The 19,208-nt window shown below is 44.7% G+C and overlaps 1 protein-coding gene across 1 annotated transcript in view; it reads right to left on the reverse strand.

Annotated features, from left to right (window-relative positions):
- The window catches only part of LOC310788466 (sperm-associated antigen 17-like), a gene marked incomplete at both ends in the record, with an annotated part of 44,820 nt that overhangs the window by 11,529 nt on the left and 14,083 nt on the right, over window positions 1–19,208 (reverse strand). Inside the window, 23 exons of the mRNA XM_083650016.1 lie at window positions 218–354; window positions 590–775; window positions 1,038–1,387; window positions 1,608–1,752; window positions 2,169–2,341; window positions 2,689–2,815; window positions 3,976–4,117; window positions 4,392–4,516; window positions 6,175–6,327; window positions 7,319–7,488; window positions 7,726–7,836; window positions 7,960–8,172; window positions 8,446–8,560; window positions 9,031–9,291; window positions 10,106–10,161; window positions 10,259–10,368; window positions 11,234–11,388; window positions 12,100–12,216; window positions 12,354–12,391; window positions 12,964–13,173; window positions 14,421–14,571; window positions 14,801–14,905; window positions 17,926–18,126. Coding sequence (XP_083506142.1) covers window positions 218–354; window positions 590–775; window positions 1,038–1,387; window positions 1,608–1,752; window positions 2,169–2,341; window positions 2,689–2,815; window positions 3,976–4,117; window positions 4,392–4,516; window positions 6,175–6,327; window positions 7,319–7,488; window positions 7,726–7,836; window positions 7,960–8,172; window positions 8,446–8,560; window positions 9,031–9,291; window positions 10,106–10,161; window positions 10,259–10,368; window positions 11,234–11,388; window positions 12,100–12,216; window positions 12,354–12,391; window positions 12,964–13,173; window positions 14,421–14,571; window positions 14,801–14,905; window positions 17,926–18,126 — 3,551 coding nt within the window. The remainder of the gene's footprint in view (window positions 1–217; window positions 355–589; window positions 776–1,037; window positions 1,388–1,607; window positions 1,753–2,168; window positions 2,342–2,688; window positions 2,816–3,975; window positions 4,118–4,391; window positions 4,517–6,174; window positions 6,328–7,318; window positions 7,489–7,725; window positions 7,837–7,959; window positions 8,173–8,445; window positions 8,561–9,030; window positions 9,292–10,105; window positions 10,162–10,258; window positions 10,369–11,233; window positions 11,389–12,099; window positions 12,217–12,353; window positions 12,392–12,963; window positions 13,174–14,420; window positions 14,572–14,800; window positions 14,906–17,925; window positions 18,127–19,208) is intronic.

Raw genomic sequence — 19,208 nt, forward strand, 5'->3', positions numbered from 1 at the left:
GTCTACTGATTCTAAGACTTGTCCTGTTCCTCCTACGCAGCTAGGGTACACGGTAGTGCAAAGATCACCTTTTTCTGTTGGTGTGAAAACTAAAGTAGAACGGGAAAATGTCGCTCCGGCCCAGTGTGCCAGCTTTTACATGCATCAAATTCACGCACGAATATTCCGCAAATCCATCCCACATCTTTGTGTCACACTGGTGTGAAAGCCCACCTACCTAGGACAATGTTCTCTGTGTTTTACGTGAAGCCTGCCCATTTCTCCATCTTCCTCCTCTTGATCCTCCTCCTCTTGTTCCCAGTTACTCCCAGCAGGACTGGAGATCAATAATGATACCAGCCCATCTTCCATCACCTGCAACATACACACACACACACACACACACACACACACACACACACACACACACACACACACAAACACACACACACACACACAAAAAGCTACTACCACTATTAAAGAGTGAGATTAACTCGTTGAGTGGAAGGAGGTGTTATCTCTTTATCAGGTGTGATCTATTTATCACCTGCGATTTTGCCAATGAACGAGTTGTTTACCTCTACAAATACTGACACAACTTGCAACTGACCTGGAAGTGGTTCCCGTCAGGGTCGGTAACGTCACAGGCCACCTTGTCTGTGTGGCTCATGATGTAGCTTCCCGGTTGGCAGCTGGGGCTGTCACTCTCTGGGCTAGGGGTCATCGGGGGGTCAGACGAATATAAGCACCTCCCATCTCCCTGGATCTGCAGAAGGCCCACACTGGAGGGGAATACCTGTGAACCCCCCCCCCCCCCCCCCCCGCCACACACACACACACACACACACACACACACACACACACACACACACACACACACACAAACACACACAAACACATACCAGTGCTTGTATTCAGTGGAAGCAAAACTGCACACTGCAAATCTGAAGACATCTGGAGACACTGAAGACTATTTCTTTTATTTTCATCACTTTTACTTTTGAGTGTGCTCTCCAATTTGAATCTCCTTTAACTGTATATATATTGCAACCACCCACCTGATAGGCTCCATGGCTGTTCCCCGTGACAACAGTGCCATCTGCCAGGAAGACGTGAGCGGTGCGTTGCTCTGGATACATCACCACCGTGGCACAGCCCTCCTTCTCCACCAATAGCACGCGCTCTTTGGCACACACACTCGCCTTAACGCTCTCACACGCCCTCCCCTTCCTATTCTCACCCTCACCCACAGTCTCTTCAGCAAACACACTCTGATCACCGTTCTCGCACACGCTACCGTTAGCACACTGCCTTCCCTCGCTGGTCTCACACACACTCAGCTTTCTACACGCCTTTCTGGTGCCCTCCTCGCCACATGCGTTCCCAGCACTGTCCCTGCCACTCTGCTCTCCGTTGACACACACACTCCTTGAAAACACACTCTCACACATACTCTGTGCACAGCGTGTGTCGCACACACACTCAGTGCTCTCAGGCCTCTCCCCTGGAAAAGTAACAAACAGTCAGGTCAGATTCAAAAGTTGGAAAATGTGCGTGTGCGCGTGTGTGTATGTACTCGTTATTTTAGGGTTAGGGTTTGTTATTTTCTTTGTTTGCGCGCTGGTCACCTGTGTGTAGCAGTGTATGTGGCGCCGTGTGAGGCGGTGTGTTCTGGTAGAGGCTGGTGATCCTGGTTCCGTCTGCATGCTCTATGGTCAAAGATCCGTCCGAGTTCTGGACAGAAACCACCCGGTCCTCCCGGCTCAGCATCACCTGACACAACAACACAGACCAGGCTAGGAAGGTTACTTTGAATCATACAAGGTGCACAATTATTTCAGTGAATTCTGTATGGGACGTACTGTTTAATTTTTGGAAAAAATCTAATCTATTCTACACTTTGAAAAACCTCAGACAACAAAAAATATCAACTTTTTTTATATATATTTTTTGTATCAAATTAAGATGAAATCAAATCTGTTGCTTATAGAAGATGTTGCTACCTGCCCCTCCCCCTTCCTGGACCCCTTTCATAAATTGCAAACGCTCCCTAAGGTGGACCAATCAGGCTGCACAGAACAAGGAGTCTGTGATGTTTCATTTCTATTTCCTTCTCACAGCATCCAACATTTTCTTTACAACTTGCAAGCCTGATTTTCAAGTCTAGCTCGGGTTCGAGACACACTCACAGCCTGGCTGAAGGGGTCTGTAGCGTGGAAGGCGAGCACAGGGGCGATGGGGATGTGTTTGTGTGTGTTGCCCACAGTGGAGATGCGAGCTCCAGATGGTGTTGTGGTTAACCAGCATCCTCTCTGAGGGGTGGGGACAAACTCTGGCTCAGCCTCCTTCTTGGAGCTCTTCCCTGTACAGACAGATACACATATAGTACATATACATAAATGCATTCACACACACAAATAGAATATACGAGTGTGACCTGATAATTGAGTTCCAGGATGTTTGGGATGATTGTAACCTCTTACATGAGCTCTGAAATGTTGAGAGCCTCAGGCAGGAGTAATAGAACTTTCTGGACAGTTGTGACCTCAACGTTCAGGCTAGGGTGAGTCTAACCTTAACATTGGGTTATATGTTTGGGACAGTAGTGATCTCATAGTGGAGTTGAACAAGGCTGCATGGGGAGGTCCACTGTGCTCATTCAGTGGTGGGGGAACACTGCATTGTATTCTACAGGTACTGCAGTCTAACCTTTCTTGTTGTCCTGGGCTTCTTTACATTCTGCTGGGGGGGTGTTTTCTTCTTCAACCTCAGAGTCAGGTACCCACACTGGACCAGAATCCTGGCTGAAACTGACCGAGCCATCTGCAAACAGCACCTACACACAGATATGTGTGTGGTTGTGTATGTTTATTACTTTGATGTTGCACATTTGTGTGTGTGTGTGTGTGTGTGTGTGTGTGCGTGTGCGTGTGCGTGTGCGTGTGCGTGTGCGTGTGCGTGTGCGAGGCAATTAACTTTTTTTAACAGGTGCATTTTTTGCCTGGTGCATTTTTTGTGAAATATGTTTCGGGGACATTTAGGATAATTTCCATCGCAATTTTATCAAATGTTGGGAAAATACCTTAGTTTTTCTATGAGAAACCAATATTCAATTACTCTTATCCAAGGATATTTTATTTCTAAAAGTTCATAAACAATCACAATTAAAAATCATAATTTCCTATAATCTCAACAACACTGTCTGTCATGTTATGTACTTGGCAAAAACTTTTCAAATAACATATTGACTGACAGTACAAAGGTACATGTCACTATCCAGTCCATCCTCCAACCCACAATAGTAGACAACTTGTTTATGCCCTGGGCAGCCTGGGAGAGGGTCAGTGACTGTTTCTATTTCATTTTAATATGTTTCTAGTCATGACTCACCAGGTGGTTTATGTATTAAAAAACTAGTGAGTTAGTGAACTAGCTGGCCAGCTAGCTTGCGCTACCTGTCATTGAGGTAAATAACGCTAGTAGGAAGAAGGTGCGGGGCTTGTGCCGGTACAGATGCATAGCTGGCCATTTTCTTGTCGGCTTTGCAAATACAGAACAAATCCGGACACACTTTGCAAATACAGAACAAATCCGGACACACTTTGCAAATACAGAACAAATCCGGACACACTTTGCAAATACAGGGTAATGTTAAAATACAGAAAGTTAACGTTATTTTACGGGGCATTTAAAAACCCCCATCATCCCAATTCCGAGGGCAATTTGCCCCGAGGCCCCGCTAATTTCCTACCCTGGTGCTGTGCTTACCTCTGTGGATCCATCTCTACCCTGGTGCTGTGCTTACCTCTGTGGATCCATCTCTCTACCCTGGTGCTGTGCTTACCTCTGTGGATCCATCTCTCATGCTGGTGCTGTGCTTACCTCTGTGGATCCATCTCTCATGCTGGTGCTGTGCTTACCTCTGTGGATCCATCTCTCATGCTGGTGCTGTGCTTACCTCTGTGGATCCATCTCTCATGCTGGTGCTGTGCTTACCTCTGTGGATCCATCTCTCATGCATCGGACCACAGCTCCCTGGCTGGTGACAATGCGGGACAGCTCTCTGGAGAGGGAGGGGTCCTGGAGCCCTGCTGCAGTCCCCCCACCATGCAGAGGGAAGCTCTGTCTCACCAACATACTGTGCTCCTCTGAGGACACAGGTGGTGGTGATGATAATGATGATGATATACACAGCACATGTATAAGCAGTTTTGTACAACTATACTGTGAGGACATTCTGTTAACTACATTGAGAATGTAATCACTTCAGAGGACATTTGATCCTGATGCATGACTGAGTGACTGACTGACGGCCATTGGCCCAGCACCGCGGTAAAAACACACTTGTGTGTCTGTGTGTGTGTGTGTGTGTGTGTGTGTGTGTGTGTGTGTGTGTGTGTGCAGACACACACCACTGACCATGTGCATCTTCTGCATCTTCTGTGAGGAATTGCAGCAGTAGGCCATTGGGGACAGACAGGTTGAGACCGTTGAATGTACAGGTTGGCAACACTGGCTGGACTTCACACACCTTGGACTACACACTCACGCGCGCGCGCACACACACACACAACACACACACACACACACACACACACACACACACACACACAAAGTTTAATATCTTTAGTCGTGTTCGCATTTTAGACAAGATTCCTTGAACACAAACAATAACTGATGTACAAACATTGAAGATCTTAGAACGACACATATATCCAGTCTGAGTCTATGAATATCGGAAGCAACGGCCAATTATGACAGATACAGTATAGAGCAGAGTTTTGCCAGTGCCTTAGCTTTTAGTTTGGACAGTCCTGCTATCTGCATAGCACTTTCAACCAGCCTGTGTGGACATTAGTCCTGCTATCTGCATAGCACTTTCAACCAGCCTGTGTGGACATTAGGACAGTCCTGCTATCTGCATAGCACTTTCAACCAGCCTGTGTGGACATTAGGACAGTCCTGCTATCTGCATAGCACTTTCAACCAGCCTGTGTGGACATTAGGACAGTCCTGCTATCTGCATAGCACTTTCAACCAGCCTGTGTGGACATTAGTCCTGCTATCTGCGTAGCACTTTCAACCAGCCTGTGTGGACATTAGGACAGTCCTGCTATCTGCATAGCACTTTCAACCAGCCTGTGTGGACATTAGGACAGTCCTGGTATCTGCATAGCACTTTCAAGCAGCCTGTGTGGACATTAGTCCTGCTATCTGCATAGCACTTTCAACCAGCCTGTGTGGACATTAAGACAGTCCTGCTATCTGCATAGCACTTTCAACCAGCCTGTGTGGACATTAGGACAGTCCTGCTATCTGCATAGCACTTTCAACCAGCCTGTGTGGACATTAGGACAGTCCTGCTATCTGCATAGCACTTTCAACCAGCCTGTGTGGACATTAGGACAGTCCTGCTATCTGCATAGCACTTTCAACCAGCCTGTGTGGACATTAGGACAGTCCTGCTATCTGCATAGCACTTTCAACCAGCCTGTGTGGACATTAGGCTTCCGAATATAGACACCAGCTATTTACATTTGTACCCAAGCTGTATTAAAACCTTGGTAACAAATGCATCTTCCAGAATGTAATAAAAAGGACACCCCACTTCTGGTGACCTCTTGTCTGTCCCCGGACATGCAGTGATGATGTCGTAGACATTGTGACATCATCAGTGATGTCATAAATCCTTCCCTGCAGAGGCTTTAAGTAGGAATGTCTCACAAGTGATGATGTCAGACATTGTGACATCATCAGTGATGTCATAAATATTTCCCGCTGAGGTTATCAAGTTATAAATGAGTCTTGCTCCTAGCCAAGCCATCATAAAGCCTGAACCTGCAGCCAAAGCCCAAGGCACTGAGTCCAATAACGGCGTGACTCCGTGTCTAGTTTTTTATAACGTTAAATCATGGAGCATTTATACGGTTTGCCGTTTGCTGTGCTTGAATGTCCAAACATCAAGCTGAAAAAGCCTTCATGGCTGCACATGCCATCGGCAATGACGGTGTATGTAATTGTTATTTTCGGATACTTTCTCCTGGCTGGAGGGACCATCTACGATGTGGTTGTGGCGCCACAGAGTGTGGGTTCAGTGGCTGATGAGAACGGACACCACCGGCCTGTCGTCTTTATGGCAGACAGAATCAACGACCAGTTCATTATGGAAGGACTGGCTTCCAGTTTACTCTTCACTATGGGAGGCCTGGGTTTTATCATCCTGGAACGCCTCGACGCCTCAAACATTCCCAAAAGCTTCCTGTTGTTCTTCATTGGGTTTGTCATGGTGCTCCTCAGCTTCTTCATGGCCTGGTTGTTCATGCACATGAAGGTGCCATGGTACCTCAACTGACACAGATGATTTGGAAAGAAGAGTAGAATTACATGTACATGCGGGGGGACCATGTGGGTGCTTTGATGAAATCAGCAACTCTTACATGTACTGATTGAAAGCACTGACCTGATTGAAAGCTAAATCAATTAAATCTGTCTGTATTGTCACTCTGTCTCATTAGTGTTCATTGACTTCCTCTCCTTGCCTCGTCTCCAATTTGATAAACAACTGGACCAACAGAGGATCTGTAGCAGAACTTTTAGAAGGCTATCTTAATAATTCCACTGTGTCCAGAAGTGATCTCCATATTAAAAATATTAAAAGTTATAATATATAACTGTAGCATAATGATACTGCTTATGTGTGTGTTCCTTATGAAACCCTTGACTGTATATAATATGGACAGGATGTCAGGTCCCCAAAAGTGAATTCAAACCTTCTCGATGGCCTCCGCCATGTTAGTGGATGGGACATGAGCCAAACTTTGAGCGAGACGTTTGCAAACCTGACCTCACCAGATGCTCCACGATACGACATTAACACAATACTTAAGTCACGATACGATAGTAGTGCGATATTGCGATATGCTAGTATTGCAATATATTGAGTACTGTGATATTGCGATATATTATGATTTATTATCTTTTTTCCACTGCAAATTATGTCCCCAAAGAAAAACTTTGTCAACATCTGTTTTATCTAAGATAAAGTTTCCAGTCTGTCCATCTCACTTCAATCATTTTTATTGCAGCAAAATTGTCAAGCAGACAGACTGACCAACAGTCATAAAAAGCTGTCATAAATGTTGCATACACCTGATAATTTAATAGAATATCGCGATACTTGTAAACTTAAATACATTCATGCGATACAATATATTGCCACACAAAATATTGTGATACTATGCTGTATCGATCCCCCTCCCCCCACAACTACTAATATGTAGTATGTAGTATGTACAGTACTGTAGTATGTGTACTGTATCTGTATGTGTGTGAGAGAGACCTGGGCGTCCTGAGGCCTGGTTTGGCTGGCTGGGCTCTGGGTCTTGGGGGGGGATGAAGCCTGGTCTGGTCCCTTGGAGCAGTGTGTGGGGGAGGACACAGGGAGGGGGGCAGGAGGCGGAGAAACATCCATGGTCTCTGGAACCCCTCCCTCCAGCACCCGGGGACTCACTGGGACATCACCACATGGAAACATCCCTCATTGACTACTATGTTAAAAAAATCCAACCTTCAAACACCAACATGGAAGGTGTTTGGAGAATGGGAATATTTGGAGCACTTAAATGCACTGGAATTCTTGGTTACTTTAAAATTAGAGTTAATTTTGGCTTAAAGGCAAATGCTTGAAATATTTACATCAAAATGGAAAAAAGTGGACTTTTCTTGTTATTCAATTATGTGTGACACCTTTGTATTGTCCGGTGGGTCCGTAGCAACTGTAAGAAAGATGGACTCCGTTGTCCAGCACTGCTGTGAAGGAGCCATGTTTCACTATCTCACTTTCCACAGGCTTCTCCCCTGACATGGACACACACAGACACAGAGGTGATCTTGGTTCATTATAATCATTATTTGCTATTTTCCAGTGAAAATACTTTACAACCACACATAACAAAAATGCTTAAAATTCTACACAGGCACCTGCTATCTCTCCAGACTCTGGGTGGTGCTTGCGGTCCTTCAGTTCTTTAGAATAACTGCCATCTTTAGAATCTTTAACATCTTTAGTTTGGTCTTTGGTTTCTTTGGCTGGAGGCTGAGGAGGAGCTTTCAACGACTCAACAACAACATGGTTGATGTGTGTGTAGAAGTGATGGCCATCTTTCCTCACACCCACTTTCATCAGACTGGAACCTGGAGGGAAAATAGAACAATAGGTTTGTGCATGTGTAGGGTCAGGATCATGTAGAAAATCACCCACAATGCCTGCTACCACCAGTATATGTCATAACATGCTAGTTGAGACTTCACATTGCTGTCACAAAAAGCCTCAATGACAGCAACAGTTTCACACAGAGCTAGGGAATGCTTACTGTACTGCACCACAGAGAATTCTTTCTTGCAGGCAGCATGTAGACTGATTGTTAGCTTCTGTCAGACAGTGCAGAGTGCATACAGTAACAGTACCTTCCACATAGCTGACATTCTCCACAGTGATGTGAGCTCCATCCGAAGGGAAAAGATACTGGAGAGCACCTGACACCTGGATTAGTTTACCGTCCATGTTGTAGCCTATGAAGCCCTACACACACACACACACACACACACACACACACACACATACACACGCACACACACGCGCACGCACACGCACACACACACACACACACACACACACACACACACGCACAAACACAGTGCTGTATTACTAATGAGGAGCTTCCTTTACATTCATTCATACATACATAAACTCATCAGCACATGCCTAAACTAAATCCTTGAAGGAGAACTTCATTCAAGCACAGATGACATCACTGGTCCACAACTCAAATCAACTCCCAATAACTGTCAAAACTAAATGAATGCCTGGATATGCGTGAGATCATGTTCAAAATAAATCAGTGTTGTTTTTCAGTGAAGTTCTCCACATTAACCTTGTTTTCAAGCTCACATATGCACACATTACATTAATACAATAAGGTATATCAATATATACATGTCTGTCACTGTCTGGAATAGGATCCTGGATTTATTCTGTTTGTGTGTCCTCACATTGAAGGGCTCCTCCGCCAGCTGCAGTTCCTTGTTGTCCTCCACAGGGGGCGCAGTGGCAGTAATGGATTCTGTGGGGCTCTTGGACAAGCTGCCTGGCGTCTCCCCTCTGCTCTTCTTGCCAGCAGACGAGACTTTCTCATCTTTCTTGTTGTCCTTAGTGGAAGCCGCTGAGCCCACCTTGCCTCCCCGTGTGTTGTCTTTCTTACATTTCTTGGCCATCTCTTCCTCCTTCAGCCGGTCCTGCTCCAGCTTCCATGCCTGCAGTGCCATGCACACACAAGTATTAGAATAAATCACAGTTATCACCTTCAGCTGTAGGCTTGTAATAAAGACAATGCCCAAAGCCAGGAAGATTTTGGAGGGGGACAATTAGCCTCCGACTTGCCCCCTACTATTTTTCTGATGTATGAACTTGCTTGGCTCCAGACCTTCGAATCCGCCCACTCTACTGAGTTAAGTTTTGGCTGCTTCTGGTCTGGCATCGTGATATGCAACAGCTATTTCCTTGCTCGACAGAACGATTAGCCAATCAGCGCCAAAGGGGACTAACGTTTAGCCAATCAGCATCAATAGACAGCGACTAAGCCGTTGTCAAGTGCACAGCACCGAGGAGAAATAACAACAATGGCAGCTGCCATAGACAAGATAGACACTGGTATTGAGGCTGTTTTAAATCGATTAAAAGGACCACTTACTTTGAAATTCGAATGGCACTCTGCTTTGAAGGTATTTACTCAAAGGGGATAATTTTTGTTACGTTCTCCCAACTGGATTAACTAACGTTAGATTCAGGCGGATACGTTGGTCTCTCGTGATTGATTCAGGTAAAATGGAATTCCCTGGGGGTTCCCCTCATGAAAATAGCTTAAACAGGGGGCAATCTCAGACTACAAGATGGAAATGGAGTGTAAGGAGTTGACAATTCAGTCTGATATCAGGCTAGCCTTGAACATGAAAACCATGCAAATGCAAATCAATGTAATTCAACCTAACGAAATACATTGAAATCACAGCACAAAAGAAAAGTGATGTTTCCAGAGTGTGTGCATGTGTTTTGTGAGTTTGGACTGACTTTGAGGGAGTCTTTTCTAAAGGACAGCTCAGGAGTGGTCTCCTCTGCTCCGGAATCTGTTGCTCTGTCATCTAGTCCAAGACAAACGTTTTATTTGGATGATGATAAAGCACACTGACAATGCTGACACTCTGTTCTGTTTGGTTATGTTACCTTTGAGTGACTCAGCAGGACTGGGATTTCTGATCTGCTTTGCCTCTCTCTTTGTTTCCTCCTCTCTTGTCCAATCAGAGATGGCATCTGCCACATGCTCCAGGTACTTCCTGTCAGAGGATCAAAATGGAGAATTCTGTGTACTCTACATGTTAGCTCTGTTCGAAACCGTTCCCTATTACGGAAACAAATTCCTCGTATGTAACTTGCATACTGTGGCAATAAAAGTGATTCCGAAAGAATTCAAGAAGATGTATCTCGGAGATATAAATGACTGTGTTGATGTTAAAGATAGGTATCTAGCCAAGATATTACTGATCACTACCAAGAAAGCAATAACCAGAAAGTGGTACAAAACTGAACCCCCGACAGCGGACCAGTGGTTGGAAATTGTAAAAGAGATATGTATTATGGAGAAACTAACATATAAGATCAGAGTGAGAGAGGATGTTTTTGATAGAAAGTGGGAGAAATGGTTGACTTATGAAGCAATAGAAAATACACACCAGTAACCTTGAATGTTTTAATTTATACCTGTTCTTACTTCCGTTTATGTTTGTGTTTTTCTATCCTTTTTATTGACAGAAAACTATTGATCAACATGCAATGTAAACCTGTTGTATGCAAAAACTGAAACTTAATAAACATCAAAGTGTTAAAAAACAAAAAAGTGATTCTGATTCTGATTCTGAACAGTGCACTGACCTAGAAACTGTTTTACCAGAATTCTGTTGCTAGGGAACAGTTTGAACTCAAGTTTATTTCCTGTCAGTTATTGTTTACTAATACAATAACTGACATGAAATAAACCTGAGTCCAAACTGTTCCTTAGCAACAGAATGGTTCCAGATGTTGCTTCCAGATTTAGTGTATTTGATTTAAGAATCCAGCCTTGCATTCTGTGTTCTCTAGTCCGAATAAAGGTTGTATTGAAGTCCGTGTGCTCAGAGGACCTCATGGAATAAAAGTGCTGACCTGAACCCGACGTCGGTGTGGAGGGCCATATCCCACAACTCTTTGCTCTGGCGCTGAGGGCTCATGGGATTGTGGCAAATGATGTAGAGGATGTTGTCATGGCTTCCTCGGAAGGTGTCCACACAGCGGAAGGCCTCTGAGGCCGACTGGAGCACCTACAGACAGCCTCATTAGTACACATGTAAATCTGTCAACTTTTCTCTAATTGAGGGGGTTTCAATCCAGAACACGATGCATGTTTTGTTTTGTCCATCGGTCAATATTTTAAAAACAGAGGTGATTTAACCTCAAAAACAGAAGTATTTTGTAAGGAAGTGTCTTCAGATGACTCATAACGAGCTGTAAGCTATATATTATGTTTTGCTTTCATCATGCGGACTATCATGTAGGCATATTTTCTTTCCAATTGTGGATATCTCCCTTTGGAAAGAAACTCATCGACAGTTCCTGTTATAGCTGAACCACGGTGCTATTTGTGTGGTTTGTATGGATTGTATTCTCTGTACTTTAATTGAACCCTACACTGTCCTTCTCTTTCATGTTATATGAGATCCATCCCAACTTTTGTGAATTAGCAAGTTTTGTGATTCCGCAGCAACATCCATTTGGAGAGATGCACTGAGTGTCTGAACACGGACGATAACAACCAAGCACAATGACAAACACAATCATAACAAACTGCAATGGAATCATACGTTAAGTGAGAACATTTCAAATTTGCATAAGTGGTATGCCAACTCAATAAAAACAAGTCAAATCATCTGCATAATGATACGTAGAAAGAAACTCCCAAGAATGGACAGCAACCAGAAAGATGTCAAAATATGAAAACATGACAGTTTTAAGAATAGAAGAGCAGTGGTCACCTGTGGGAAGATGTCAGCACTGTGATGTTCAGTGCAGTGCCAGGCAGACAAAGATCTCAGCCTACAGCTCTGGATGGCAGATAGGTCCAGCTGACCACACAGCCTCCAACTGGTCTGCTGAAGAACAAACAGATGTACTGTAAGACTATTGGGAGGTAAAGCCACATTAGCCACATCTAAATAAAGCCATCTGACATGCCAGGATGGCTCAAAACACATACAGATATATAAAGAGAGAAAGATAACAACAATACCTCTTTGCAATGAAGGTCGTCACTGAGAAATGTCTGACCTATGGGGGAAGGGGGGGAAATGCAGTTATGAGTTCTACAATCTACATGTGACAGCAATATCAATTTTCTAAAGTCAGTACTAGACTAGACTAGACTAGTGGACTAGAAGTGGACTAGAGGTACATTCGCATACACGAAACAGACTTTGGCAGTTAGTGCCATACTTTAAATTACAATTTACACACTAGAAAAAGAATGCCGGGTACTGTAACTTAACTTTTCTTAAGATTTTTTTTAGTGCCAAATAGAATAGAATAAAATACATACAGTACATTTTCCCACTGAACAAAACTGAACAAACAAAACAAAACAAAAACACAAACAACATTTTAAAGACCTCTAAAATTGAATTTAAAGCATAAAAAATATTATATATCGCCTAAAACCTTTTGAGACCTTGAATTTCTATAATATAATTTAATAAATATTGTAAAAATAAATAATAGAATCGAATATGATGTCTTGAGACTTTATCACGACCCTGAAAAAATATTATTTGAATGGCATTGTATCATAACAAACTCAGCAGTCAGCAGAACTCGTTCACAACAGTTCAACAAATGCAACGTACCTTTGGTCTGTTGGCTGCGTGGCTGCTGTTTGGCGTAGGACAGTGGATCGTCCCAGGGGATGAGGAGGGGCGTCTGCTGCTGTGCTGGTGCCGGTGTTCCCAGTGGCCCAGTAGCGTTCAGCAGCAGACCCTGGTCCACACCGGTCAGCGGGATGCTCTCCAACACGCTCTGATGGAACAGACGCTCCACCTCCGGCCCCGACACACCATCTGTGACAAGTCATAATAATGTAATTTCCAAGCCCATGAAGAAAGAGTGGAGCTAATGCTACCTACAGACTGTAATATTCGAGCAATCACTGTGTGAAATGGATCTAATAAACTTGGGTATGACTCTGACATCAGGTTTGATGTACTGTTTAAGTTTAAGTTTATTTGGATACCCATTAGCTACAGCATTGCAGCAGCTATTCTTCCTGCAGTCCACTGTAGACTGTACATTGATAACACCTACTGAATCACAGGTTACGATGCACGTCATGTACCAGTCACAAGAATCGAACATCATCATCAGCAAGCACGCAACTATGCATCAGCGTGCGCCACAGTTGCCTGTAGTGGTAGAGATAAACAATGAAGCTAAGCAAAAATCAAGCCCTCGCAATAGTGACATTTATGTGTATGGAAAAAATCCAAAGAAGAGGAGGAGGATGTGGACCCAGTCATGACTAGGAAAAAGAGGCCAACTTGGGATGCCAATTTTACAGAGAGAGCTTGAGGTAACGCAAGTAGGCCTATTTATTAGCATCTAGCGCGACTAGCATTTACTAGCGTTTAGCAGTTCAAGTTCAAGTTCAAGTAAAATGTATTGTCGCTGAGGGGAAATTTGTCGTGCAGCCAGGTAAAAAGATATGACACAAAGAAACAGGCACACAGACTGTTACAGAATGAATATAAAATACATGAATATATCAAGTGGCAAACAGAATCGGCGTGTGGCCAACACTACAGTAAAACAACAATTAGCCTCCCAGGCAGTAGCCTAGTTACATGGGAAACATCAGTAACATCAGAATAAACATCAGTAGCCTAGTTACATGGGAAACTCATCGGCTGAGTCCTCATGGGCATTTAGCAGTTTAATGGCCTGGAAGATAAAGCCTGTTAGACTTGGCCTTTGGGCTAAATCTCTGTCCGGAGGGAATTAGCTGGAATTCAGCAATGCGTCATTTCATGCTGCATTGCTATTGTTTGCTCAGTAGATGTAGGTCGTAGCAACCGTCACATTGTGAGATTGTCACCATGCATTTCTGACACTGTCAGAATTTGTGCGAGGCTATCTTTGGTTGCAAGATTGTGACCACCGTTTTGAAGCCATGACCAAAGGTATCATCCCCATGTTTCTTTCACGTTGGTAATCTTTCATCTGGGACAGCCCAAAATCGCACAATGTGTACCCAGCTTAAGGTGGGTGTCTCTGAAAAGTACAATGATGTTTGTTTTGATTGGTTTCTGACCGTCTGTGCAGTAGTGGAGCAGCTGCTGTTTGATTGCCATCCTGCAGGGGTCGCTGTCTCGCTGCAGAGCTGCAGATTGGATCAGATTCCACACTGGAGACAGCTTCATCATGGACAACTCCACCTCTGCTGGGTCAAAGCCTTGACGCAGCTAAGGAGGAAACACATGCGCACACATACAGTACATACAGTAGGCTATATAGTGGCTGGGGAATATTGGCCTTTGCAAAAATACAGGCTATATCCTTGGTCTCAACCACAGAGTAATATACGCATTCCTAAAATTCATGACAACAGTTGTAAAGATTATAAGCTGTGTATTGGGAATTGTTTTTTTCTAGCATTCCTCATCATCTTGCAGATGTCCAAAATCAACTCACAGTTATCTGCCTCAGTCGTCGAGCCATCTCATCATGGTGTCTGAACACCAGGGGGCGCTCAGCCTTCTGCTGGGCCTCCTCTACTGCAAACACCTCCACCAGCCTCTAACACAGGAGACGGGATACATGAAACAATACATGCTCTAGTACAAACCTGAAATTGTAAGGAAATTGACAATGCAACAGGTTTCAAAACTGCTTGTGAGAAGTGGGAACCAAACCCAAGCCTCCATTTGGACACCAGAGACATGAAAGCCTTGGATTAGACCACTTTGCTATTCTGACAACTAGTGTGAGTATTATGGAGTGTATAATATATATTATAATGGTGTCATTTATCCTTATGAATCCAGGCAAGTCCAATAGCCTGTGCAGCTTTTTCTTGAACTACTGCTGTGTCAGCAGGGGAGATTTTGAGTGTGCGACTTCCTTTCTTTATGTTACTTTGAATTTTCGTTAGTCTGCACCTCTTCAAACTTTTTGGGTGTGCTGTTTACCTTGATGTGAGTAAATTATGGGAGGCAGCATCCCTCAGGTTCCAATTAAAAAATGTCTTGCAAAGAGGGCAGCATGAAATTATGTTTTTGTGCGATTCGGACGCGAAACACGTTCGATATTTGAATATTTGTCTTCAGTTCTGCGCTCCTTCAAGCCCTAAGCCCCAGCTTTAAGTAGGGTCGTTGACACTAACTGAGAAAGTCAACACAGGGTCGTCAATCTCAATGACCCTGTCAACGACCCTGTGTTTACTTTGATGTGAGTAAATTAGGGGAGGCAGCATCCCTCCTCAGGTTCCAATTAAAAAATGTCTTGCAAAGAGGACAGCATGAAATGAGCAGAGAATGTATTTGTAAGCTGAATAAACAGCATTAATATTCATGTGTCATCAAGCCTGTCATGACTAAAATCAAGGGGAAATAATCAGTAGAGCTCAGTGATCTTAGTTAAGTGAGATTTCTAAGAGATTTTTACATGGCTATAATGGTAGGCTATAACGAGTCACGCATTCAGAAATAATATCCTCTAGGGCCACGCCACTTCCGGGAACCCCCATCCTGTGTAAGTAGGGGTTCCCAGAGTAAAACCTGGCCATTTCCACCACTGCTTATGGATGAGCATCATCTGCTGCATGCCATCGAGAACCGTTGGTCGGATCGACTTCAAACTTTGGGAGTGTGCCCTATTGTGCAGTGCAGTGCCCTGTTTTCGTGCAATTCGGCACAGCGCCACCTACTGGCAACATAAAAAATGCTGTTTATCTCAAGAACCGTTCGTCCGATCGACTTCAACTTTGGGGAGTGCGCTGATGGGAACTCGACACAGTGCAGTGCTGAATTTTGTGCAATTCGGCACAGCGCCACCTATTGGCCACACAAAAAGTGGTTTATCTCGAGAACCGTTCGTCCGATTGACTTCAAACTCGAGGAGTGCGCTTAGGGGGACTCAAGGAAGTGCAGGGAGCTGAATTCTGTGCAATTTGGCATAGCGCTACCTACTGGCAACACAAAAAGCGATTTATCTCCATAGCCGTTCATCTGATCGACTTCAAACTCGGGGAGTGCGCTTAGGGGGACTCAACGGAGTGCAGGGAACTGAATTCCGTGCAATTTGGCATAGCGCCGCCTACTGGCAACACAAAAAGTAGTTTATCTCAATAGGCATTCATCTGATCGACTTCAAACTTGGGGAGTGTGCTGCTGGGAACCTGACATAGAGCAGTGCCGAATTTTGCCACCTACTGGCAACACAAAAAGTGGTTTATCTTGAGAACCGTTCATCCGATTGACTTCAAACTTGGGGAGTGTGATCCTGGGAACTCGAAGTAGTGTGGCGCTGAATTTCTTGCAAATCTTGCAATTTCCCACGCCACCTACTGGCAACACAAAAAGCAGTTTATCTCGAGAAACATTTGCTCGATTGACTTCAAACTTGGGGAGTGCGCTGCTCGGACCCTGATGGAGTGCGGTGCCGCATTTCATGCAATTTGGACTTATTCCAGGACTGTCTGTCTGTATGTCTGTCCTTCGCGTATCTTGAGAACCATTTGTCGGATCGACTTCAAACTTGCGCTTAGGGGGACCTGACAGAGTGCAGTGTGTGTGCCAGGGGGAAGCGCCCACGGGGTAGTGCATGGGGGAACGGGCACTGCACTAGTATATTGACATTTTAGCTGTATAGAGCTTTTCATAGTCATTTTATAATATGTCTGAGGAACATGTTGATATTCTCAGTCTCATCTTGTTTTCCTCTGTCATTATGCCTTTGCATTTCCTGCATTAACCTCACTAGCTAGTGGTTGCTACATTGTTAGCCTCGGTCGCTTCTAGTCAACTGCACATTGTTCACGACATGAGCACTTGAATGCCAAGTATCTTGTACACAACTTCACTTACAGTCGTGCCGTCCGCTACCTCCATCACAATAGGGCCCTCTGTAGGCAGACTATCCAAATAAACTGTTACCAATGTTTGTGTTTAGGAACATTAATACCGTGTCAAAAAACAGCACATGAAAGAGAAGAAAGAAGTTTCTCATTCCACATGCTTTCGTCTCTGCTGGAGACAAATTTCCTAAATCCAGGGTGGCAGGGGGAGGACCTGCCCTACTCAATGTCTGATTGGCTTACCCTGATATTTTACCCTAACCTTAACCAATCATCCCTCCTCATTCCTAACCCCAACCCACTCATGCCTAAACCCAACCCAATCAGAGGCAGAGTAGGGCGGGTCCTCCCCCTGTTACCCTGCATTTCAGAAACTCGTCTGTCGGAGCCGTAATTTGGCCATGCCCCCGCTCACACGACCTCTGACCCTGTCCCCGCCCCAGGCTTTGTGCGGCTGCCAACATAGCCCTGGATCTTGGGGTGTGCTGCTCCAGAGGATAGCAGCTTGTCCCGCCTGTTGAAATCTGATCCCTTCACACAGGCAGTGACTGCTCTGCTGCACAAAAAGACTGCTTGCATTGGCCGGGAATCGAACCCGGGCCTCCCGCGTGGCAGGCGAGAATTCTACCACTGAACCACCAATGCTTGTATGGTACTGTACTTGTACTGTACTATAATGTACTGTACTGTACTGCACTCTTCTCATAGTGTGTGTGTTTGTGTTTGTGTGTGGGCACCATACCTTTCTGTCTTTTTCATTGTGTACCAGAGTGAGGAGGCTGCTCAGCATGTGGCTCCTCTCCTGTTCTGTGTGGACCAGAGGCAGGAAGCTCTGGAGCAGGTATTTCACCTGCTCATGGTCCATCCACAGACCAGTGTTGGTGCTGGGCTCCTCAGCTGCTTGGGACAACGAAGGGAGGGGCTGCTCTGTGGATATCACCACCTGCACAAACACACACACGCACACGCACACGCATGCACGCGCACACACACACACACACACACACACACACACACACACACGTGCTCGTGCGCACGCACGCACGCACACACACACACACACACACACAAACACACATGCACACACACACATGCACACACACACAAACACACATGCACACACCCATTATCATGTAAAAATGCACACATCATAGGCTAGCCTAAATCACAGAGTGGGGCTGCCTCAGACAAGGGTTACTTCTTGCTGCCACACGGTGGCGCCAATGTGTCAATTTAGATTTTGCAATGACTTCCAAGTTCTTGTTTGGTGAAATTCAAGGACTCCAATTTGGCATGTTTTGGGGTAAGACATGAGGTTGGTCAAAACTAATTTTAAAACAGCTGCTATACAAACAATGAATACCCATCGTGGGGTTTTCTTCAGGATGTGAAGTATTAAAGAGAAGACCAGAGAGCTGAGGCATAGTGATTCATTTGGAGGCTATATTTTAATTTGGAAACAAACAAACTTTCAAGGTCATCCATTAATTTTCAAAAACGTTTGTGGTCTTTTTTTTTTATTCTACTGTATTTATCCTTTACTCTTCCAAATTGACTAAAGTTAGATCTGAACTGAGCCGCCCAATAGAGCCTTCTGCACTATCTATTGTAGTGATTTCTTCACTTCTGTTGATATAGGCACTAAACATATTTCAAATAGGTGACATATTTATTACAGGTCAAGCAGTCTCAAGAGCATTGTTATCTGCTGACCCCCTTAGACAAGGTGTTGACCTCACAGACAGGCAGTAACGCTACGTGCAGACTACAGTGACGTTTTTCGCGTGTAGACACCTGCTGTTGCCTGCTAGCCGCTTGGAGCTGCAGCCTGATTGGCTGTCTTGCTGTATTTCCGTCTTAAATTGGTCACTTTCAAACTGGCCCCTCCTCTCGTCGCTGCTGTCCGCCGCTCGTCGCCTTGCAAAGCATGCTGGGATACCTGGCGACGTATCCAATACAAAATGAATGGGCAGCAGCGACAGCAGGCGTCTCTACACACGACAAATGTGGCTACAGTCTCTCCAC

Source organism: Poromitra crassiceps, assembly GCF_964638095.1.
Source record: "Poromitra crassiceps genome assembly, chromosome: 13".
Classification (NCBI taxonomy): Eukaryota; Metazoa; Chordata; class Actinopteri; order Beryciformes; family Melamphaidae; genus Poromitra; species Poromitra crassiceps.